Source organism: Artibeus jamaicensis, unplaced genomic scaffold (assembly GCF_021234435.1).
Source record: "Artibeus jamaicensis isolate MK-2021 breed Jamaican fruit bat unplaced genomic scaffold, CSHL_Jam_final contig_3290, whole genome shotgun sequence".
Lineage (NCBI taxonomy): Eukaryota > Metazoa > Chordata > Mammalia > Chiroptera > Phyllostomidae > Artibeus > Artibeus jamaicensis.
Window position 1 is genome coordinate 243,027 of NW_026521779.1, and position 24,160 is coordinate 267,186.

The 24,160-nt window shown below is 53.8% G+C and overlaps 1 protein-coding gene and 1 long non-coding RNA gene across 2 annotated transcripts; one reads left to right on the top strand and one right to left on the bottom strand.

Annotated features, from left to right (window-relative positions):
- Positions 1 to 51: 51 nt before the first annotated feature.
- TECR (trans-2,3-enoyl-CoA reductase) lies at positions 52 to 24,154 on the bottom strand. The gene is made up of 13 exons (XM_037145841.2): positions 24,066 to 24,154; positions 3,355 to 3,405; positions 2,609 to 2,660; positions 2,243 to 2,287; positions 2,046 to 2,149; positions 1,850 to 1,965; positions 1,662 to 1,767; positions 1,435 to 1,507; positions 1,308 to 1,351; positions 1,177 to 1,234; positions 1,012 to 1,100; positions 387 to 432; positions 52 to 304 (listed from the first exon to the last, which is right to left on the bottom strand). The coding sequence occupies exons 1-13, from the start codon at positions 24,078 to 24,080 to the stop codon at positions 177 to 179; spliced, it is 927 nt and encodes a 308-aa protein (XP_037001736.1). The 5' UTR covers positions 24,081 to 24,154; the 3' UTR covers positions 52 to 176.
- Positions 11,704 to 24,160, top strand: LOC128627168 (uncharacterized). The gene is made up of 3 exons (XR_008391324.1): positions 11,704 to 11,769; positions 21,640 to 21,681; positions 24,096 to 24,160. It is a non-coding gene; the product is annotated as an uncharacterized LOC128627168 (long non-coding RNA).

Below are 24,160 nucleotides of genomic sequence, written 5' to 3' on the forward strand. Positions count from 1 at the left end.
CTGTAGTGTACTGGTCCCCAAACCCCTCAAAAGAAACACGCTGAGTCTGAGTCTGGCTGGGCAGGCAGATTTTATTCCAGGTGATACAGAGTGGTGTACCCGTTCCTCCCCAGAAGGACATGGGATAGGGGTCTGGCTCCTGAAAGCCAAGCTGGTGGCCGGTGGGGGTGGGCGACTCAGAGCAGGAAGGGGATGATGGGCATGCGCAGGGGTGGGTAGTCTCGGAACTCCTTCAGGTAGCTGCGGTGCTTGCCCTTGGCCCAGATGGTCATTTGGGTGAAGCCCACCAGAGAGAAGAGGGCCACTGCAAGGCAGAACAGGGTCAGGAAGGGTGCATAACCTGGGATAGGGGCAGGGCCCAGCTGAGGGAGGGGAAGTGGGCTCACCTGGGAGACACTGTGTCATGATGGCAAAGCCAATCCAGGACCCCACCTGTGGGCACAGGGTGGGAGGTGAAGACAGGCTGGGCAGGCCAGCTGTTGGCTGAGGCCTCACCTACCCCCTGGGCCACCTCCTTCTCAACCTTTTCTTTCCAAGTAGAAGTAGGAAGCAAACTCTAATGCTAGAGGGGCCCCAAGTAAAGTGGGGCTGCATGATGAAGCTGCCCCTTGGCCCTCAACACCACAAGCCCAGCCTTACACAACTCCAAACCCCCAGAGGCCACAATCTGCATCTCCAGATGCCCTTTCAAACTACAAAGTCAAGGCCCTAGCTGGTGTAGCTCAGTGGACTGAGCACGGGTGGCAAACCAAAGGGTCGCCAGTTCAATTCCCAGTCAGGGCACATGCTGGGTTGCAGGCCAGGTCCCCAGTAGGAGCCATGTGAGAGGCAACTACACACTGATGTTTCTCTCCCTCCTTTCCCCCTCTCTAAAAATAAATCTAAAAAATCTTTTAAAAAACCCAAACTACAAAATCAACTACTAAGCTAGGCAACTCCCTACAGAGACTGGCTCCTCCACATGGAACCTGAAGCCCCACGAGGGAGAGGGGAAGCTGGGCAGGCGCTCACCTCGTAGGTATAGTTGGGGCAGGACACCAGCAGGAAGAGCCACGTGAAGGGGTTCTTTGTGGGGTATGGGATCTTCCTGGTCTTGGATCCTAACGGGCAGGACAAGGATGAGTGAGACCTCCTGGCCCAGCCTGCCCACACCCCCTGCACAGGGCCAGCACTCACCAGCTGGCCGCAGGTCCCGCAGGGCCATATGGATGGAGAAGTTGCCCAGCTGGCAGATCTGTCAGAGGAGCAGAGTCAGCCCAGAGCCACCCAGACTCCCTTCACCCCATCGTGTGTACCAGCCTTCTTACCACAAAGATGGCGAGAGCCAGTTTAACCTGCTGAGCTCCATAGGCTGAAAAGAGAGGAGGGAGGCCTATAAGGGAAGCGTGGTGGGGGGATGGAGGCTCGCAGAAGCAGGATCCCAAAGCCACTTACTGGGAGGCGTGTAGAGAGGGTGATTGATGTAATAGGCCATCCACGCAGCAAAGCCCCAGTAGTAGGTGCAATTCTGAAAGGCAGTAGGGCCAGGATGGGGCCTGGCCCAGTGGAGGGCCGAGTCCAGGTGGGCCAGGTGAGGTGCAGGAGGAGGCAGGGCCCCCATGAGAAGCAGGAGAGGGCAAGGCCTGGGTGCAGGGGCCTGGGACACTAGGCCGGGGGCTCACCTTGAAGATGTTGCGCAGGGGCATGGTGCCGTGGGAGAAGCGGTGTACAAAAAGCGTCTCCAGCAGGCGCTTGATGTAGTGGAATGAGTGGCAGATGCAGGCGAGGCTGGGAGAGGGGAGCTGGCTCAGAGGGGTCCACCTCCAGGCCTTCCCCCCACCCCCGCACCCCTCCAGCCTGGCCCACTCACTGCACCACTGTGTGCCGGCTGGACGTGAAGTCGTATTTGTGGCCATAGATAAAGGGAACCCGGAAGTAGAAGAGCAGGTAAATGAAAAGGGGTCCCGCATACTCTGTCAGGAAGACCTGGAAGAATGGGCTCAGGGGAGTCACCCCATGTGGCTGATGGAAAAGGGAGCTAGCTGTAGGTATGGGTCAGGGCTCACCGTCACCCAGCTGATCTGGGCCCCCAGGTCCCGGAAGTACAGGGTGGCAGTGGTGCCCACAGGCAGCTTCTGCAGAACATCCTCATCCTTCAGGGACTTGCCCTCTGCAGAGAGGCAGGCCACGGCTCAGGAGCTACCCAGGCCTTCACCCACTGCCACTGGGGTCCCCGGGGTGGCCAAGCGACAGCTGTACTCACTGGGGTCCAGGCGGAGGGACTGGCGAGCAGGGTACCACTGCGGATCTACAGGGAAAATGGGGTGTCACAGCATACAGACTGGCAGGGCCCAGGGACCCCACAGCTCCTCCCACCAAGGACGTGGCCTGTGTGGCTCCAGGACACAGCCCAGAAGAACACAGGCAGAAGTGGGATGTCCTGAAACCAAGCAAGGGCGTTCCTGCTGATGGCCACACGGGGGCACTGCAACAGGCAAGCCCAGAAAGTCCTGGACCTCTGGGGGCATCTCTGCAGGCCCTGGGGAAAGAAGCTGGCAGCAGGGGTCCCACCCAGAGGCTTCTGGCCAGAAGGGCTGCACGAGGCACTGTGGCTAGGCCCTGGACTTACGGCTCTTAGTGAAAAGATTCTTGATCTCTGCGATGGTGGCATGGGGTTCCACCTGGGGGAAGCACAGGCCAGATGGAAGTCAGCCCCAGGGGGAGCCCGGACCCCCAGTGCAGGCTCCCTCCTGCTGAGGTGGGATGGATGGGGGCCTGGATGGCTGCTGCGGGAGTGGGGAGGCCAGGCCCCACACCCACACGGCCTAGTGGAGCAGCAAGGGCCTGCCAGAGCAGGGACAGCAGTGGGCCCGAGGGCCCAGTTTTACCAGGTGGCCGGGGTGGCCCCAGCCAGGCTGGGAGACAGGAAGCTGGGACTGTTTCTCTGCCGCTCCACTCCACCCACCCACAACTACCCCCCACCCCCACCCCGGGTCCAGGCCAGACCTCCCCTAGAAGGACAAGCCCCCCTCCTTCCCTGGCCTGGACTCAGAAGGGGCAAGGTCACAACTCTATCCCCCTCCCAGTCCGAGGCCCTGTAGGGTCCACTGAGGTGGCTTCCCCTCCTCTTGCACTAGGAGACCAACTCCTGGCCACACCCAGAGGCCAGAGCTGCCCACTCTACCTTGAGCTGGCAGGGAGAGACCCAGGCCTGAGGACAGGACCCCTCATGTGCACCCCTCCTAAGCAGGGGGTGGGGTGTCAGGACGCAGGTTGGAGGAGCACTCCCATCTGCCTCAGGACCAGGAGTCCCCAGAAGGAATGGTGTCGTGGGCCCAGCACCCTAGCCCAATGCAGCTGGCATCACCATCCTACCTTGTCCAAGAAGCACAGCTTCTCCCGAGTCTTCGCATCCAGAATCTCCACCTCAAAGAAGAGAACAGCCTTTTTAGGTTTCTTGGCCACCTTAGGGGGCACAGGCCGCGGGAGGCCATTGAGGCCGAAAACAGGGACAGGACCAAGGCCCTGGCTGGCCTCCCGAGCCACCAGGCTCATACTCAGGTCCATACTGCCCTGCTCTGCCCGCAAAGCCAGCGGCCCAAGCCACCAGCCGTCAGTCCCCACCACCAACCTACCCACACGCAGCGCTCTGGGCCAGGCCACGGGATCAAATTCTGCCACGGTGCTGGAAAGGAGCCCACGCCTGCCCTGGCACTGCCACCTTCTGTGCAGATGTAACCCGAGTGGCCTCACAGCCATGCCCAGCTAAATATAAAACTACCAGACTGAGCCCCCCAGGAGCTAGGTCATGAAAGTGAAGCTTTCAAGTGGACACAGCCCCCAAAGAGCACCAGGGGATAGGGAGCTCCCCAGAGGAAGGCACGGAGGTACCCCCATCCCCATACCCAGTGCAGGGTGAGGGCCAGTCTTGGGGAGGAGGGTGAGAGGCCAGCAGACAGCTCAGCCCTGGCACCCAGTTCAGGCTGGCAGAGTTCACTGGGCTTGGAGAAGTCCCAGCTATTTTGAGAATCTGAGATAGATCATCCATTTCCCCTTCTGAACTGTGAGAGACAGTCGGATTATTTCCCTTGTGCATTTGTGTTCCTAGGGAGGTGACAGATTCCAGAGCTATTGGTGCAGAAAGCCTCTCTGTGTGGAAAGGGTCAGGAAACCGGGAAGTTTCCAGAAAGCACCCCAACCTGGGCTGAGGCCTCAGTCCTGCCTCCTTGACCTCCCTCCCCACACATTTGCACTAGATCCACCCAGACCATGTTCAAGGCCACCTTCAAGGCAGTGTTTGCACTCTGTAAGCCCAACACAGCTCCCTTGTCTAGGCGCCGAGACCCTCAAAGCCCAGAGCACACAGCCTGCACCGCACACGAGCTCCCGGAGCCTGAGACGCACACGGCAGAGGGCGGAGCTGGGAGGAAAGAAGTTGGTAGGGGTGGGGGAAGAATCTGACCCACCCACTCCACACGGGTTAAAGCAGACGTCACAGAGGTGAAGTGCAGGTGAAGCTGCAGTGAGGCCTGAGTGCCACTGAGTTTAGCACAGGCAGTGGCAGGCAAGGCTGGGTCTGTCCCCAAATCAGCCCCTGGGCAACAGCTGCTGAGGACCCTTTGCACCTCTGGTGGGCCCTCTGTCGGTGGCAGCGTTGGAAAGAGGAGCAGGACAGAAAACCCTAGGTAGGGCCCCAGCCAGGCTCTCTGAGGGTATGCCACCCACCCAAAGCCCAGGAAGACGACTCCCCTGCACCTGGAGCCCCCCGACGGGGCTCTTCCCCCCACACACTCCAATGACAGTTGTGGGCGGCACACAGGACTGAATTCGGCTCTGCCACATAGTTGTGTCCCTCTGGGCCTCGAACCCAGGGCAGACAGGAAGGGGTGTGCTTCACAGGGCTGTGAGGGTCCCACGCGACAATGCACAGCAGGGCCTGACAGATGCACAGTGCCCAGAGCCTCGGGCCCTGTGGGGCTGCCATGAAGGGGAGGGCATGGGCCCGGGTTCAGAGCCCAGCTCCCCCGCTGGCTGCAGCACCCGCCCCCCTTGTGGATGTGAGGGTAGGAGAGGACCCAGCACCCAAGAAACCTTGGCCATGCCACCTGCACTTAACACATTAGGGAGAGATCTGCCTGGGGCACAGGCTACTAACCCCTCTGAGCCCCATGGATAACAAGGCCAGCCAGAGGGGCCAGAAACAGGAGCTGGTCAAACCGCCTGCAGTACTGGGCCCACCAAGGGGACTCATGGGAGAGGGAAGGGGCCCAGAGGCAATGTACTGAAAGGGCTAGAGCACCAGGGCCCGGGGCGGGCACAGGGCCTGCCCCGTGGCTGCAGGTATATTAATAGTTGCTGGGTCCCAGGCGGGCAGGGCCCACATGCCTTCGGAGCCTGTGTGGTCCACAGAAAGACAGCACCGAGCCTACGAGAAAGAAGCCTCCAAGTTCCTGCTGAACCACTCAACAGCTTAAAATACAACCAGTCCTCTCCCTGTCTGCCAGCTGGTGGGGAAGGGCTGAAATCCTACCCTCCAAGACCGGGGCCCAGGAGGAGAGAACGGCTGTCAGGGCCCCAACTGGCTGCTGGGAGAGGAAGCTGGGCAGCAGGAGAGGGTGGCCAGGAGAAGGGCCACCCTCCCAGAAGCTGCCACACTGAGCCTGGGTCCACCCAGGCCAGAGGACAGGAGAAGCTGAGCCCTCAGAGGTAAGCCCAGCCCAAGGGGCAGCACCAGGGGCCTGGGACACCAGGGTGGGGGCCACCCCAGCACAGGGCCACCTCAGTAGGGTCGGTCTTCATTTCCTATTTCCTGTCCCCAAATCTTGGAACCCAGAGCCATCTTTACTACACAAGGTCTAAAAGACCCTGGTGTGTAAGGGGGTGGGGAGACCTAGAAGCTCTCTGTACTATTTTTGCAGCTTCTGTGTCTCTATAATTATTGCAAAATAAAAAATTAAATAGAAGTTATTCTAGGTGAGAAAAAACAAAGTTTTGCTAGGTGTTAAATGCCAGACACAAAGGGTCACGTATTTATAGGGAACGTCCAGAAGAGTTCAATCCACGGACAGAAAGAGACTGGTGGCTGCTGGGGCAGATGGAGGGAGAATGGGGAGTGTCGGCTAATGGGGCTCGGTCTCCTTTTGTGTTGATGGAAGTTGTGAAACTAGAGAGAGGGGTTGCTTGTACAGCAGTGTGAATGTACTAAATGAGGCTGAACTTTTTGCTTTTAAGTGGATAATTATGTTATGTGAATTTCACCTCAATACAATTTTTAAAAGGGGGGGGGCGCTAACAAACAGGTCCTAATTACCCATCAAAAAAAGTCCCTGGGCAGGGGGTAGGAGAGGCTCCTCGCCCCGACCCCACCCACATTAAGGGCCTAAACGTGGGGGGCTCTGTCGCGTGCTTCCCCGTCTGCAGTCCCTGAGCTCACCCACAACTGCAACCCTCCCTACCCCGGCTCTGTGCCCAAGCACACCTCCATGCCCTGTGCCTGACACACACACCCCACCCCCACATGCCTACCCAGGCCTGAGGGCAGTCTGGGACAGGGGCCCAGGGCAGGTCCAGGACTGGGGTCAGAGGCACAGGCAGCTGCTGAACACAGGAGGAGATGGGCCCAGGCCCCATGCCCAGGGAGAAGGCAGGTGAGGGGCAGGGAAGAGTGGTAGGCCCATCTAAGGACTGAAAGGACAGCCCTTTCTGCCCCACAGAGGGAAAGGGCTGGGAGGGGACAACACATTCTGCTCTATGATGAATGAAGCAAGGCCTGTGAGGGGGTCACTGGCCCAAGGTCCATCGATGGCTGCAGGCAGGGAGTGTGACCCTGCCGACTATAATGGACAGAGGACAAGGACAGAGCAGGTACCCAGGCCTGGGGTGAATGTGATAACAGTTTCAGTAGTCTGGGAGGAATTCTCACCCAGAGTCCTGAGATTCTGGGGCTCAGCCAACAGCAACTCATGGCAGCATGAGGTGGCAGAGGGGGGTGGGGAGGTGACCAGGACAAGGGGCAAGGCCACAGCCCACCTTGTGGGGGTGGGGCAGAGAGCAAAAGCCACAATGGTCTTCCCCAGCCCAGAGAGGAGCACCCAGAGCCACTGTCTAGCAGCAGGGCCTCTGGCCTTCACTGTCTTATGGAAATAAAAATGTTGCTAATCAAGGTAGCAGTAGCAGAAGGAGGGATGCCGTTTTCTGAGCACCTGCTCCAACCTAACTGCTCCAGCCAGTGCCCAGAGCTGTCTGGGAGGCAAGGCTGCGGGGATGGACCCTGTCTGGCACTGAGAGCACAGCTATGCTCAGGGCCTTTGCACGTGCAGTTTCAGCTGCCTAGAACGCTCTCCCCCAGACCCACAGGGCTCCTCCCCAGCCTCCTCCAGCCTCCAGGCAACTTTGCAGTGAGGCCCTTCCTGACTATCAACTTAAAATTTCAGCCCCCAGACCTTTACCATCCACCTCCCACTAGGCTGCACGCTGTACCAGCACCTGAACATAGCCTAGCATGGAGCTGTGCTCTGTCAACACCTGTGTATGGCACCTGGCCAAAGACTCACCTAGTTCCTGCCTGTGTGGCCTCAAACAAGTTACCCAACCTTTCTGAACCTCTACTTCCTCATCTCCAAAGTAGGCAGGCCCCAGCTGTTGTCTCACAGGATTACTGTAAGATTTAGAAAGGTGATAAAAACCACCAAAACAGAAAGTACATAAACATAGCCAGCCTAGAATTAATCATATAAAGAATAAATATACAGACCAATACTAGCAAAAGAACACTGCTAGATGCCCAGAGCCAGGCCCCTTCTCCCCAAATCCTGCCCAGAGGACATCAAGGTCACAGAGGTGGTGCAATGATGCTTCATACAGCTGCTGACAGTGAGCAGAACCCTAACAATAGCAAGACACGTGTGGGCAGCAGAGGTGGGGCCTCTGCCACAGTCCCTACCACAGTTCCCCACAGTGCGGGAGCCTGATACTTCTCTGCTGCCCCCTTGTGGCAGCAGCCTTCGTCCCACAGTCCCACATTCTGGAAGGGTGCTGGTGGCAGTCTGGCTCCACAGTCCCATGTCCCAATGCCAGCACAGGATGGGATGCTATGGCACCAGGATGGGACCACAAGAATGAGCACTAACCATAGCTCTGCCACTTACCAACCAAGTGGCTTCAGGGAGCCACCGCCCTGCATCCATCCATCCATCCATCCATTCATTCATTCCTGCACCCCTCTTCCCATGGCTGGACACTGCAGTGTCCAGGCCCCTGCCTCCGGGGGACTTGCATTACACTCTGTGTGTAGTTGCAGGCAGCAAGCAGGGGGCAGGAGCAGACAACACTGGCATGATTTGTCACCAAGGGTTTCAAAGAAAACAGAGAATGGAGTGGGGTGGAAGTCAGAAGTTGGGCAGGCAGCCACTTCAGGCAGAGTGACCAAGGAAGGCCTCCCTCAGGAAGGCACATCTAAGCAAAGGCCAGCAAGAAGTGAGGGAACAAGCCAGGCACACAACTGGGGGAAAGTGTTCCAGGCAGAGGGAGGGCAAGAACAGAGACTCTGAGGCTGGACTGTGCCTAGCGTGCTTGTGGAGCAGGCCGGAGGCCACGTGGACTGAACCACGTGCATGAGTGAGGGGGAGAGCACAAGGACATGAAGACGGGGAGGTGACGGGGGCAGGTCATACAGGGCCTTGTGGGCCACAGAGAGGATTCTGGCTTTTACTCTCAAGTGAAGCGGGGAGCCGTGGAAGGTTCAAGAGGAGAAGAGGGACATAACGTATGAACTCAGTTGTTCACAGGTACCACCTGGGAACTCGGAGTCCAGGGTGGAGGTGAGGATGGGGATGAGAAGTAGGAATTCTGGACACACTGTGAAGGTAGAGGCAACAGGATCTGCTTATGATTTGCATGTGGAGGTGAGAGAAGGGGAAGTCTGAGGTCTCTACCCGAGCCCCATAAGGGAGCAGCAGGAAGTAGGAGGCCGTCAGAGGGGCACACACCCCCTGAGCCCAAGGTGGAAGAGCCGGGTCTACAACTGCTTTTCCACCCTGCATGAGCTGCCAGGCAGACACAACCCACAGGGCACAGACACCAGCGTGCAGGTCACCAGAGCCAGGAGCCTGGCCCTTCTTGAGGTTCAGTTTCCCCAACTTTACAAACACAGCCAGCCCAGCGCTTCCCAGGCTCTTCCCATGCGTGAGGCAGACTCAGTAGCCTCGAGGTAGAGTACCACACATCCAGGACCTGGGACGAGGGGCCGGAAGAGTCAGCATGGATTCAGGGTCACCCTCAACACCTCCCACTTTTGCACTTGGAACTTCCTTGCATCCTAAGATGGCACCTGCTCAGTGGGTGTGGATGAGGACAATGGGCCTGCAATTTCAACGGTTTCCCGGCCCCCTCTCCTTACCCTCTCTTGTCCCTATGGTGGCCCCAGAGCCATGAGCTCTGTTTCACAGATGAGGAAATCAACCCACATCATGCACGTGCCTGAGCCCAGACTCGTGACACACAGTCTCCTGAGACCGTGCCCCCAGCCAGGACACACTCTGCAGTGGCTCCCACAGAAGGAGCTCATGCTCCTGCATAAGGCAGGACACCTCCTCCAGCAGGCTCTCTGGGACACCACAGGGACTGCCTGCCAGGGAAGGGCCCTTAAATTGGGCTGTGGCATGCTGGGCAGCCTGGCAGTACCCAGCCTGTGCCTGCAGGGGGACATCTCCCGAGGCTCAGGCATAAGAGACTTACTGTGGTACAAACCCTGCTCAGAGCAACCCAGGATGCCAGGCAGAGACGGAAATGACCCCCAGGTCCTTCAGCCAGCCAGCCCAGGGACTCAGCTACTGCAGCTCCCACAGCCACCACGCAGGGCACAGGGGACGGACACCTGGCCCATCTCCGCACCTGGCCAGCTAACCAACTTCACCAATGCAGAGGTCTGAGAGCACTTGCCCAGACTCAGAGGCTCAGCACTCTCGGCTCCCTTTCCCTTACACTTTCCAGAAATATCGCCGTCACAGTGCTCCTGCCAGAGCAGCTGAAAAGACCTTGGGCTCAGCTGCCAGGAAGCCAGCACAGGCCACACCTGCTCAACCAGAAATACCTCCTTCCCCAGTGGCCTTGCCTTGTGACCCCATTTCTCCGAGGAGCCCAGGACAGCTGTGGTGTAGGCAGAATGTCATCACCCAGGGTGGAAAGGGCAGAGAGACTGACCACCCATTCCTAGGTACCCAGCCAGCCAGCTCTCACCCCCCACACCCAATGGCCAAATGAAGGGTGCCAGGGTCTGAATGCCAATGGCCCTAGGCTGTACGACCCAAGGCCAGGAGAAGCTGGCAGAGTAGCTCACCAGCACCCACAGCCCACGCACCTCCCTGGGCAGTGTGACAGGCTGTGCCTGTTCCATATGAAAGTAATGTGTATCAGATGACTTCATTCCAAGGACTGTGTGTGCTAGGACCCTCACCTGCAAAGTTCACCCAGCCTCACCCATGCCTGTGACCCGTTAGATAGCTCACAAGGTAGCCCTTGCCCAAGACAGGTAACCAGGAAGTGCCAGAGCCAATACCAACCAAGCCTGCTTGGGCCTACAGCCCCTGCTCAGCACCATGATGCAATACAACCTCCACTCTGAAGAGGACTAAATGCTAACAGAAAAAAGCAAACCCTGGACTGTATTATCTGGAAGGCACCCCCCTCCCTGCTGACACTCCAACTTCAGCACGTAGGCCTGGAAGGTCTTGACTCAGCAGAACATGCCACCTCCACGGGGCGTGCCCTGCAGGGGAGCCAGACCACTGAGCCCACTCCTCCACGGCCTCACCCTCCCCTGGCCCCAAGGTCAGGCCTTACGGAGGGCAAAAGGCTCGTCACCTCCTGATTCCACACAGAGAGGCCTAGGCAGGCTTAGCAGCTATCTAAACACTTCCTGCACGTTTTCTTGTCACAGGCTAAGGCCACCAGCAGGCCCAGAAAAGCAGTGCCACGGGCGGGCCAGAGTCTGACCCACTTTCCCAGCCTGAGCCTTGGCTTCTCCGTCTGTCAATGGGAAAGTTCGTCAGAGGACCCAACACAGATGACTCCTGTGACACACAAGGCAGAAGCCCTGCCCAGCGGTCCTGACCCCCACCTGCTTGTGTGACAACCTAGACGGAAATCAGGATCTCCAGTGGAGCCCAGGATCCACAGCTTCAAATGTTCCCAGGTGGCAGATGGAGGTGACTCCCCAACCTGGGCTGCCTCCCTCAAATAGACCCTGCCTTCTGGAAGAAGACCCACTGATACAGCCCTCCTAGGCCCTCCCAGGCCCTTGCAGTGGGGCCTCAGCCAACCCCTAACGCCACTCCCCACCCCCTTCCTGCCCCCTCCTCCCCTGGGTGTGAGTACACAGAGCCCCCCACCACCACTGGCTCCCTTTTAGATCAGCTGTTACACGACACACAGAGGAGGCCGAAGTGCAGAGTCATCAGCTCAAGGGCACATGGGCTACAAGCTCCAGAACCAGGACCTCATCTGTTTCTGCTCCTTAGGAACTGAATACTCTTCCTTCAGAGCCATCCCAAAACCCAGATCCCCAGGGGATGGCCCAGATCTGCACCCCTGTACCCCATGGCCAGGTCAAGGCTGGTGACCACATGTGGTCTTTGTATCTCTAGGCAGGAAGGCACTGTCAGATCAGGAAGCTGGAAGAGGCCAGAGATGCTGACCCCTGTGGACGCAGGCTGATCAGAGCGGCAGGAGGAACTCAACTGGGCCAACCCCCCGACCTGTGCCCAGCACTCCCAGGCCAAGTGCAGCAGGCAGGTTAGTCCACCCTGGGGAGCTCGGCTTGCAGAATAGCTGGTCTGGGGTCCATGTGGCCAGCCTTATACGGGGAGCAGCAGCTAACACCTCCCACGCACTCACAACGTGCCAGACGCTGAGGCATGTCCTCCACAAGAATTATCTCCTTTACTATTAACCCCCTTTTGCAGGCGAGTCTTACTCATTCGCTGCATAAATACTGAGTGAACACCTACTACACACCACGCACTGTTAAGAGATCTAGGGATTCAGCCGTGGAAGGAGAAACAGAAATCCTTGCCCATGCAGAGCTGACATTTTGGTCAGGGAACAGAGGCAATTAAACAGTTACACATAACATATTAGAAGATGACATCTGCCATAGAAAAAGGGGGTGGGGTGGCAGGTGAAGGGAGGTACAGTTTCATATAAAGTGGTCCCTCCCTGAAAGGAGGCAAGCCCTGAAGGCAGTGAAGGAAAGAGCACAGTTCAGAGCTCCGGGGACAGCAGCCAGGCAGAGAACGGCCTGTGCAGCCTGCTTCGTGTGCTCCAGCAGCAGAGCAGAGGACCCTGCGGCTGGAGGGAGGCGCAAGGGTGGGAGTGGGAGGAGGTGAGGGCAGGGTGGGGACAGGCTGTGCAGGCTATCCTGGGCCGGGTGGGGACTTTGGCTTTTACTCTGAGTTTGGTGGGAGCCATAGAGAGTTCGGCCAGAGCAGGAACGCAACCTGACTTGGGTTCTTAAAGGATCTCTCTGAATGAAGGAAATAAGGGTGAAAGTAGGCTATGGGAATAATTCTGTCACAAATAAAGGATGGCTTAGACCAAGGGATCAGCAGACTATAGCACACAGGCCAATCCTGGTCCACTGCCTGCTTCCAACAAGCTAAGAATGGTTGGATAAATCAAAAGAAGCCTGTTTCATGAAATTCGGATGTCAATACCCACAAAGTTGTGTTGGAGCACCGCCATGCTCACTGACTGACGGATCACTTAGGGCTGCTTCTGTTACAACAGCTAGCCCATTAGGCGGGCACCCCCCCACTGTTTTTCTGAAAATGAAGACTTGGGACCCAGTCCCAGGACTGGCAATAGGACCTGGTCCCCAGGGATGGGCATCGCTCACTTTCTCACCCCCATGCAGGTCCCCAACAGCCAAGTGGCATGGTAGGTGTTACCAGGTCAGGGCGAGAGATCCAGGCCCCTTCTCCCGGTCCAGCCTCAGCTCCTAGGGCTGCCCATCTCCTGGGCGTCTATCTGGACCAAAGGAGCTCCAACCTAGGTCATCACACCTTAGTACATGAGAGTGAGCCAGTGGGCTCTCCCTGAGGGTGGTTGTAGCCACCTCCTGCACAGCAACCCTGTGCCCCTCAGGGGCAGCTGGCCTGAGCCAGGGAAACCCCACCACACCAGAAGCCAGGACCTGCGCCCACACAAAGCGAGAGTGTGCTTGCTGCCCGCAAACCTGCAAAGGGCTCAACAGTGTACAGAGGGGTACCTGAAACCCCCCAAAGCCTTTTCTACTGACAAGTAAGTTCCCATTCTTCATTCTTTCAGCAAACACTCACTGAGCCCGTTCATGTGCCAGCCCATGCTATGTGCCGGGCTTCAGGATGAGCAGAAAAACCTGTGACAGCAGGGTGCTGGGCAGCGGTGTTCCAGGTAATGGAACACAACAGTGAGCACGGCCCAGAGAGGTCATAGCCCACCACGGCTAAGGGGAACGTGTTCCCCTGCTCACACTCAAGGGGAACATGGGCAAAGCACCTACCATGTAACATGAGGTCCAGATGTACCAGGCACCATAAAGAAAACAAAGGGAGCCCTGGCTGGTGCGGCTCAGTAGAATGAGTGCCGGCCTGCAAACCAAAGGGTCGCCAGTTCAATTTCCAGCCTGGGTTGCAGACCAGGTCCCCAGTAGGGGGTGAGCAAGAGGCAACCGCACACTGATGCTTCTCTCCTCTTTCTCTTTCCCTTTTCCTGTCTCTAAAAACAAATTTAAAATCTGAAAAAGGAAGGAAGGGAGGGAGGGAGGGAAGGTCAGAGGACCAGAGTGCCACAGGAGTGATTAGGGAAGGCCTTTCTAAGAAAGTGTGATTTGAATCAAACCATAAGGCTTGATTCAAACCATAACACTGGTGGGGGGTGGGGGTGGGGGAGATACGAAGGTCCTGAGGCAGCACAGAGCTTCCCAGGGCTCAGGAACACAGAGAGGCTGGAGCAAAGTGAACTGGAGAGCAAGCAGCTGAGGAGGAGGCTGGAAGGGCAGCCCAGACAAGCCCTTTGGGAAGGTGCTGGAGTGTCACAACCTGGTCTGGGTTTGAGAAGGATCCCTCCCACCATGGGAGCTGGGGGTGGGGAGCAGCAGTGAGAGTCTCAGAAACCACCCAGGCCAGAGCCACTGGGAGCTTGGACTGGGGCAGAGGTGGCAAGTGGTGAAAATGACTCCCTACTTTCTGCATTGAGTTGTCACTGATTCAAAACCAGCTGCCAACTTTTAAGAGAGAAAAAAAAAAACAACTTCCTATGTCAATATAAGATATATAAATATCAATAAGATGCATCCCAACTTGAGGAAGGAACATGAAAATGCTGAGAGGAAAAATGTGCATCTTGGGATGAAGATGGAGTAGTAACAAACGCAACAGAGGGGTACAGGTTTTCTGAAACGTTCAACAGGCCTAGCCACCTCTACCAAGGGAAAGGTAAACTGAAAGCCGTCAGCCCTAGCTGTTGAGAGAGAAGCCCAGGAAGACACCCATGGCTGTCTTCCCACCTGTGAGCCCCACAGGTTTCGGCCAGTTCGGCTCTGCCCCTCAGGTTGAAAGTGAAATAAAGCGACAGGAAAGGAATCTAGGAGTCCTGACATGGACGACCTTCCCCGTGCTTTCTCCCTGGATGGTGCGTGTTCCCAGGTCCAGCAGGGAGACTTGAAGTGGTTTCACATCACCAGAAATGGTTCTGTCCACTGAGACCCCCACGTGAACCGGATTGCGGCAAGCAGTGAAGTTCCCGGGCTAGCCTAGAGGAAGGAGCCTGGCAGGAAATGTTCTTGGGGACTTATGATCAAGGTTTTTAGCACTTTCCACAGGATCGCCATCTTATCCTGACAGGGCAACTCAGAGTTCAGGTAACTCTGGCTCAAAAAGGATGGCCAAACTCCAAAATCACTAAAGATGAGCAGTAACCAGCTTCAAAACAGAAGAGGGCCCACACTAATGCAGCAAAGCTACATGCTCACCAAGCGAGAAATTCCAGTCCATAAAACAGTCATGCACCCCACAAACACGTAAAGGTCCTTCCCCCTTGAGTTGCAGTGCCCTCTGTGGGGGGAGGGAGGGGCGCAGGGTAGGGTGGAAGGTGATCTGCCTAACTGCCCAGGCCTGCAGTGAACCTCGCTCTGTAGGACAGGGTCTCTAACGTCTCTACCGGACACACAAAATCACTCCCTCCACAGTCTGCTGAGCCCTGCCAGGAGCTGGGGATCAACAGGAGAGCAGAGAGCGAGGGGCTCACACACACATCCTCTCGGAAGGTGCCAAGTCTATGTGGAGAACTAAACAGGAGAAGTGACCATGTGGCCTGGCTGGGTCAGGGGGAGCCTCTCAAAGGAGGTGACACTGGAGCTGAAACCTGAATGACAGGATTCCCAGAGAAGAGTAGCCTCTCCCCAACCCATCCCAGTACTGGGGCTACCCAGCCGAACTCAAGTCCTGTCCTCTGACTATCCTCACCCCGAGCCTAGAGACTGTTAGACTTGATTCTCTAGAGCAAATAGTATTCAACAATATATTGTTTCAGACTATACAACTCCCCAAGAACTCTGATATTACCCTCACCCCCCCTTGAGAGATATGCTCCCCCAACCCCCCCTCCTGAGAAGCCTTGGTGCAGCAGCCCCCAGCCCCTTCTTGAGTCAGACTCCTGAGGTGCCTGGGAGCCAGCTTCTCCCCATAAGACTAGAGGCTCCATCTGCGACACTCCCCTTAAATTTCAACCTGCTTCCTGAGGTGAGGCCCCAGCTCCCAGTGTTAAACCACCCTGCCCCAAACATGGCCAACCCTGAGGTCAGACGCTGTTCCCATGGGCCCCACCACACAACTGGCAATGCTCCCTTGATCTCTTTAAATGGAAATAAAAAAGAATTCAGAGAGGCCCAGAGTACAGCACAAACCCTGCAGTCTCCTGGGATAACTGAATGGCCTGGGGACTCAGCTTACATAACAGCCTGGTTCGAGCAGGGACAGGGACAGGGCTGTGCCAGCCTGCCAGTCACTGCAAGCTACTGAGAGGCCCTTTATCCCTCCAAGAGCTTAAAAAGGCTATGGCCCATCTCTAACTAACCACTTGTCAACAGGGCACTACGCTGAGCATTTATGTAACAAACAGAGCAACAAGAGGGCCTACAAGGTCTTAAAAATAAGCCACCTCCTGGAAGTTAACCTTTTAGGTAAAATCAACAGGAAAAAGGGACTTCCATCACCCTATGGATAAAGTCCACAGGCATCTGGGTGGCTACAAAGCCCTGCCCGGCAGGCCCCATCTCTTGATGAGGGACACCCACAAAGGTCTGGCTTCCAGGCCTCTGCACACGCTGTTCCCCTCCCCTCCCTCAGGCCTCACTTAGGTGAAAGACTTTGAGGGCAGAGGCTGTGATTCCTTCATCCCAGTATTCGGGGCGTTTAATAGGTAAAGAGAAAAATAGTATGTTGAAACAAGTGCACTAATGAAGAAATGACAGATTGGAAACAGATAAGTCCCAGGGCAGGCGATCACCTGGACCAACAGAACCTGCGGGCCACCTGTGCAGGGAGGGGCGAGCCCAGGTGCAGTTTTGGCAGCTCTCACAGAAAGGGTGGGGTGATGGGGAGTAGGCCGGCTGAGGTGGAGTAGACCCCAAGCACGTGGTCAAGGAGCCATAGAAGCTGCCTTCCCTAGGTCAGGAGCACTAAGGACTGGCCAAATGAGGTCCCGCAGCCCACCATGTGAGTCACCAGACTCATCCAGGTCCCTGCAACACACCCCACTCTCGCCCTTATGCTCCCCATGAGCCTGACGGAAAGAAGAAGATGCATTCACTCACCCAGATCCTGGGGGGAGCTGCAGGGACAAGACACCGAATCCCCGCCCTCACAGAACTCAGTCTGAGAGGGGCAGAAAGACCAGCAAGTACCCAAATGAAAAGACCACAGCCAGACACAGCCCATGAAAGGGAGACCAGACTCTGGGGGGTGAGGGCAGGGGTTATGCTCCAGACAGGATAGTCCAAGAAGGCCTCTCAGCAGGACACTGAAGCTGAGCTCTCCACAACCAGAGGCAACAAGGCATGGGAAGGACAGAAGGAAGAGCACATGCTCAGGAAGAGCAGCAACAAGGCTGTGAGTGTTTGAGAAGGGGGATGTAGTGGTAAGTGAGGAAAGCAGGGAGCAGAGAATGACAAGAAGCCTCAAAAGGAGTGAGCCAGAATGCTAAGATCCTCCTGTTTACACACTTGGGTGAGGAGGCTGTGACCCAGCACTGCTGCCCTGTATGGTTCTTTGTTACAGTAAGTTAAAAAGTAGGTTCTGAGCACGCTGACTACTGAGGATCTTCCCACTGAGCAGAAAAGAGCGGACCATCCCAAAATGTAACTTAGTGTATCGAAACTGGTCACTGCCTTCTGGGCTGCTTCTCCCACCTGCTGGGCATATTATTAGCATGAAACTGTCTCCAGAAGCCTGACTGGCCCTGTTCAGTGACAGATTTGGAGGCATTCAAAAGAGACCACATGCAGAAAACATTTCAGCTGGCCTCACTGATGCAGACTTGTCTATCTGCCCCGTGATTTGTCCTTATCCACCTTATGCTTTGTACCGCGACTGAAGGCCAGGAAGTGTGCTGGGCACATCCCACTCCCCAGTGGCCCTCTGAGACAGGTGTCCTCATCCTGACTTCACAGGTGAGAAAACTGGAACTTGTGCAGCGCAAAAGTCCAAGGGCGGACTCCCTTGGAGGCCTCCATACAACCCCTTCATGACCACACACTTCATTCCTTCCTCAGTGCATAACAACCTGGGCCCACACACAGCAAAGTCCACTTGAGGTCTGGTAGAACTGGGCTCTGCCACTCACTGTGTGACCAGGGGCACATCACTTTGCCTCGGTCTCCCCATCTGTCAAAGAGGGATAAGAACAGTATCTACCTCCTAAGTTTACTGTGAGGGTTAAATAAGTTATTAGATAAAAAGCACTTAGAGTGACAAAGCTGGCAGTAGCTTTATTCTTTTTATTATTATGATGATGCTCTGGCTATTTCCTGTATTCAAACATTCTCAGCTGCCACTGTCAATATCAGCAAGAGGGTGTTAAGATCTAGCTTGAACTTGACCAACCAGCCCAACAAGATCTCTGGCCTTTCTCACCAGCCAAGCCTGTCAGTGAAAGTGCAGGATGCCCAACCAAACAGGCCTGTCACAAGAAGACAAGTCCCTTCCAAGCGCATTCCCACTCAGGGCTGTCAACCCTCCACCTCCTCTCTCCTCAGGAACCTGTTATTCAAAGGGCTCTGCTAAGCTCAGGACCACTCCCAGTCTCAGCCAGTGCAGCTCAGTTGCCCCACCTGGAGCCTACCCTCACCCACTGGGCTCCTTCTACCTGCCTCCTCCACCTAGGCCCTGCCTTGTCCACCTCGGCCCAGCCTGACTCCACCCCACCCCACCCCACCTCCTCCAATTCAGCACCGTGACACCTGAAGGCAAGCAGATCAATAGGACTCATTAAATGTTAGCTGCTGTGCAGTGCCTGACCCTGAGTTAAGTACTTTCCATACACCTGCTCATTTCATGCTCATCAGAGGGATAACGCCTTGAAGTCATAACCCTGGGCAACAAGAGGGAGACCCTCTCTCCATATCAGCCCACAGCTCCCCTCCCACCCTCCAGCCAAGGGTGTGTCCTCAGAAACATGCACAGCTACCTGCTGCCTGGAGCAGCATCACTAGAGGATCAATGCAGGATGTAAAGTAGAAGAAATATCCCTGCCCACCTGGATCAGGTGCTCATAGGACTCGATAACCACTGGTGGCCGTCAGCATCAGCATCATCATCATCATCACACTATTATGGCTCTGATTCTTCTATCAATGAGCAATCAGACAGACCTAGGTCAGAGGGACTCAGGCGCATGGATCCCAGGTGTGGGGTTGCAAAGGGCTGACCCAGTGAGCGACCGGCGGATCTGGCAAGGGTGAAGGGCGCAGCGGCTTGACTCTGCTGGCGCATTCCTGCGCAGATAGACCAGCGAGGGAGTAGACAGTGAGACAGGACCGAGCTGGTCCCGGTGACAGGAGGCAGCAGAGATGGCCGCCATTTCCCGGCTCTGACCCCGCCCCCACATACAGCATCACAATCCAGGGACCTGAGCAACCCTACCCTGGTGAACACCTCAGGCTTCGCTCCTCACTCAGCGGCGGGAAGCAGGAGAGGGGGACGCCATTTCCCCACTCTGACCCCACCACCACATACAGCGTCACAACCTAGCCACCCCGCCCTGGAGGCCCCACCTGCCCCTAAGGTTCCGCTCCTCATACTTCATGGGCGCAAACAGACCAAAAATGGCTCAAGAAGATCTCAAAGCCCCAGAGCCCATAAATCTAAGTGACGAAGAAATAGCAAAACTTTCAGATGCACAGTTCAAAACACTGGTGACCAGGATGCTCACAGAACTGGTTCATTTTAGTCACAAACTAGAGGAACATATGAAGGCTAAACTAATTGAAATGAATGGCAATGCACAGGAAACCAATAGTAATGGAAAGGAAACTGGGACTCAAATCAAAGGAGTGGACCAGAAGGAGGATAAAAATGACCAACTAGAAAAGAATGAAGAAACAAGAATTCGAAAAAATGAGGAGAGACTTAGGAACCTCCAGGACATCTTTAACACTCCAACAGCTGAATTATAGGGGTACCAGAAGGGGGAAAGGAACAGCCACCAGTGGAAAACTTATTTGAACAAATAATAAAGGAGAACTTCTCCAAGCTGGCAAAGGCAATAGACTTCCAGGAAATCCAGGAAGCTCAGAGAGTCCCAAAGAAGTTGGACCCAAGAAGGAACACACCAAGGCACATCATAATTACATTAGCCAAGATTAAAATGAAAGAGAGAATCCTATAAGCAGCAAGAGCTAAGGGGACAGTCACCTACAAAGGAGTTCCCATCAGACTGTCAGCTGATTTCTCAAAAGAGACCTTACAGGCAAGAAGGGGCTGGAAAGAGGTATTCCAAGTCATGAAAACCAAAGACCTACAACCAAGATTGCTCTATCCAGCAAAGTTTTCATTTAGAATGGAAGGGCAGATAAAGTGCTTCTCAGATAAGATCAAATTCAAGGAGTTCATCATCACCAAGCCCTTATTATATGAAATGTTAAAGGGACTTACCTAAGAAAAAGAAGATAAAAAATATGAACAGTGAAAGGACAGCAAACTCACAGTTATTAACAACCACATCTAAAACAAAAGCAAGCTAAAAGGACAGCTAGATCAGGAGCAGAACCATAGAAATGAAGATCTCATGGAGGGTTAGCAACAGGGGAGTGGGAGGAGGAGAAGGGGGAGAAGGTACAGAAAATAAGTAGCATAGACGGTAGGTAGAAAATAGACAGGGGGAGGGCAAGAATAGTATGGGAAATATAGAATCCAAAGAACTTGAGACACATGGTCATAAACTAAAGGGGGGAATGGTAGGAGTGGGGGGTGGAGGGGAATGAAGGGGAGAATAGAACTGTAATGGCATGATCAATAAAATAAAAATTTTTAAAACTTATGGACAAAAAAAGAAACCTGGCCTTTGTTGTCACAATGCCATGGATTTCACTCCAGGGAGCAGCCACAGACAGGCCCACAGAGATTAAGTAAGCTGCCCTTACTTAACCTCTGTGGTCATACAATTTGAGTGGCAGAGCCAGGACTTAGCCCAGGCCTATTCAAAGTCTAACATACCTTTTTTTTTTTTTAAAGAATTTATTTATTTTTAGAGAGAAGGGAAGAGAACGGGAAAAGAGAGGGAGAGAAACATCAATGTGTGAGAGAAATCAGTTGTGAGATCAATCAGTTGCCTTTTGCATGCCTCTAACCAGGGACCTGGCCCACAACCCAGGCATGTGCCCTGCCAGGGAATCAAACCAGTGACCTTCCAGTTCGCAGACCAGCCCTCAATCCACTGACCCACACCAGCCAGGCCCTAAATCTAACATACCTTTGACACCATTAAACAGGAGTGTACTTACTCTCTCCTTAATTTTCACCTTCCTACTCGGTTTTCTGACTCTAAATAATTGTCACATACGTATTCCTGTGGAGGTAGCTGAGGCAAGAATTTGCCTGAGGGACTATATTGGCCTAGAATCATCCACAAACTGGGCATCAATAGAGCTACCCTTTGTGGAGTGGGATGATTGAAGATCCTAAACGGGAGCAGGAGGAACCCTCATCCTCAAGAGGATGAGGCTTCCTCACCTTGAGGTACCCAGCTGCAGGAAATGAGCAGTGACAGGCTCAGGGAGGCTGAAAGGTAGCAATTCCCCTTGTTACAAGATGCAATAGCTATTTTTCCAGTTGCTACTGGGATCATTGTTTTGACCACTTATCTGCAATGGCAAAAACTGCAATAAAAAATCCAGCAGTCTGAGATGAGCAGCTCCCTTATCTTACCTTGCTCTGACCCCAACACAAATCCCAAGGGCTGCTCTCAACTTCCAAGAGCCAGCTTCAGCTAAAGCCCAAGTGTGACCTGCTTTATTCACCCTGCTCTATCGGCTAGGCTCAGGCCACTGAAGGGATACTTTTTTTTTTTTTTAATCTGAGATCACAGAAGGGAGGCAGGCAAATAAACTCCAACAAACTTTTCCTACAGCTGCAATTCCAACAGCCACAACATCAGATATCATCAGCCCTGGTGAGCTTGCTGTGTGACACTGTGCTAGTCCTGCACCTTTCTGTGTAACATTTCTAACACTCACAAACTGCACTTTAATCACTTGTAAACTGCACTTTATCATCTACAAGAAACCTCTGGAGGCCACAAAGGCCTTTTGAGGGAGCTAATCTCTCAGTGCAGAGGGAGTCACTTAGGGGGAGACTTAGTTCCAAACAGAAATATAGTCTTTGATGTGGACAGTAACTAAAACCTTTTTATCAATCTTTGCTAAATATGAGAGAAAGCATCCGTGCAATTTTTACTGATCTGCAAAAAAACACCTGGAGTAAAACTAATCTGCTTCCTGTGTACACTGGACAGGGAGACAAACGCTCCTCCCATCCAGAAACTCTGCAGCTATCACTTCAGTGGGTACTTGGCAAAGGTTAGCAAAGAATAACAGAGAACCGCAAATTAACTATTTTTTTTTCCTCCACGGTCACTTTGAACACTAGGTTTGAAGCTCCCCATTCCTCGTGGGAGGGAAAAGGTGTGAGTAAGGCAAAAAGCATGTTCTTCATGCTGAAACCATAGGTCTCAGGCTGTGCCCAGCTTCCCAGAACAAAAGTGCCCACCCCAAGAGTTCTCAGAGGCCTACTTTACCTGACTACTAACTAGTAAGAGATTTGACTTGAGTGGTAAACACACAATGCTATATACAGATGACAAATTATAGAACTGTACACTTGAAACCCATACAATTTTATTAAACAATGTGACCCCCCAATAAATTTAAAAAGAAAATTAAAACTCTACTTTCAAACTGCCACATGGACTTTCCATCCTTCAAACTGAATATGGCTTTTTCTCTAGGGTTACACAGAGGGTTTGAAAGGGAAAACTATATTCAAAGAACTTTATATATAATAATCACAAAGTTGAATGGGGCATGAGAGATAACTGAATCCCTACCTACTTTTTCTTAGTGCCATGTCAAAAATGATTGAGGACTTATTGGTTAAGTTTCAAAAGATTCTGAGTGAATTTACGAAAAATAATAATTATAAAAGAGGTAGGCAGAGATAGTGATATTCGACTTATGAATAAAAACAATTAGCCCTCCCATTTATATGAGGTACCTAACCACAGTCAAATTCATGGAGACAGAAAGTAGAGTGGCAGTGGCTGGGCAGAGGGGATAACAGGAAGGTAATATTTTACCAGCACAGAATTTCAGTTTCGCAAGATGAAAAACAGAGTTCTAGAGACTGGAGGTGGTGATGGTTGCAAAACAATGAGAATGTACTTCATGCCACTGACCTGTACCCTTAAAAAGAGGAAATATGGTAAATTTTATATGTATTTTACCACAATTTTTTAACTGGGAGGGGGAAGAAAACAACAAGAAATCCCTTGACCTGCTAATTTTCATTTGGGGACCAATATGCCACAGTGACTAGTAGCTAAGACTCTGAAGTTCTGAGTTTCTCTCTCTGCTCTGCATTTACTAGCTGGGAACCTTTGGGCAAGTCACTTGACATTTCAGGCTGTTTCTTCATCTACAAAAATGGAAATAATAACAATAATAGCCTCCTACTTCATAGGCTACGAGGATAAGAGAACGAGGTAACAGAATCTCATTAACACAAGAGTGAGCACTTGTTAAATGGTTATAATTAACATTTCTAATAGTAAATTATCTTAATATTCAATGTTACTTAAAAGTCAGCAATAACTAAATGATAACAAAGTTACTGCTATCAGAGAGATCTATAAGTGCATGAAAATAGTTTGTTTTACGAGAAAAAGAAACCCAGATTAAGAGTCAGAAGACGGGCTTCAAGAGTGGCTGTGGGCGTGAGTTTTGTCCACGCTGACACACAAGGATTGACAAAGATGATCTCTTAGATTACTAGGAAACCAGATAAGCTTTCCAGCTTGGCCAGAGCCAGCCCTGGCAGCACTTCCCTCATCTCCTAAGCTTCTCGGAACGTCCTGGGCGAGGGAAGGGGTCCAAAGGTTGTGCCAAAGAGGGCTGACAGCAAAACCCCTTCCTAAGCCTGAGGAGGCAGCATGGCGCAAGGTTTGGGCAAGACACCCACGCAACGCGGGCAAAAGTCCCGCAGCGTCCCTCCTCACAGCCAAAGCCTGCAACTTTGCCTGCTGGAGCTACAAGCAGGTCTGGCGGAGACTCCCCCAAGAAAAGGTACCCCCAAAACAGCCTGGTTTGCAGAATTATAAATACCTCCTCTGCACATGCGCACTGACACTTACGAGCAGCCCCGGGGCACAACTGCACCCACTGCGCCTGCGCCCTTCGGCTCCTCATCCAGCATAGGACTAGAAAGGGAGACCCCGTGGTCCCATGAAGAAAAAGAATGGGTCTGCGGCCACCGGTCGGTCTCCGTTTTCTCGTTTCTTACCTCATAATGCTTCATGTCTCCTTCACACAGCGACTACTGTGGCCGCTACTGCTTCTGCCTACCAGCGCGCGATGAAAGACTGGTCCCTCAGGCGC

Excerpts from the sequence above, each read along its gene's own strand:
- TECR (XM_037145841.2), bottom strand. Across the intron at positions 2,661-3,354 it reads AGCTGTGCTTCTTGGACAAG|GTGGAACCCCATGCCACCAT; the intron begins GTAGGATGGTGA and ends TGCTTCCCCCAG. Across the intron at positions 2,288-2,608 it reads GAATCTTTTCACTAAGAGCC|ATCCGCAGTGGTACCCTGCT; the intron begins GTAAGTCCAGGG and ends TTTTCCCTGTAG.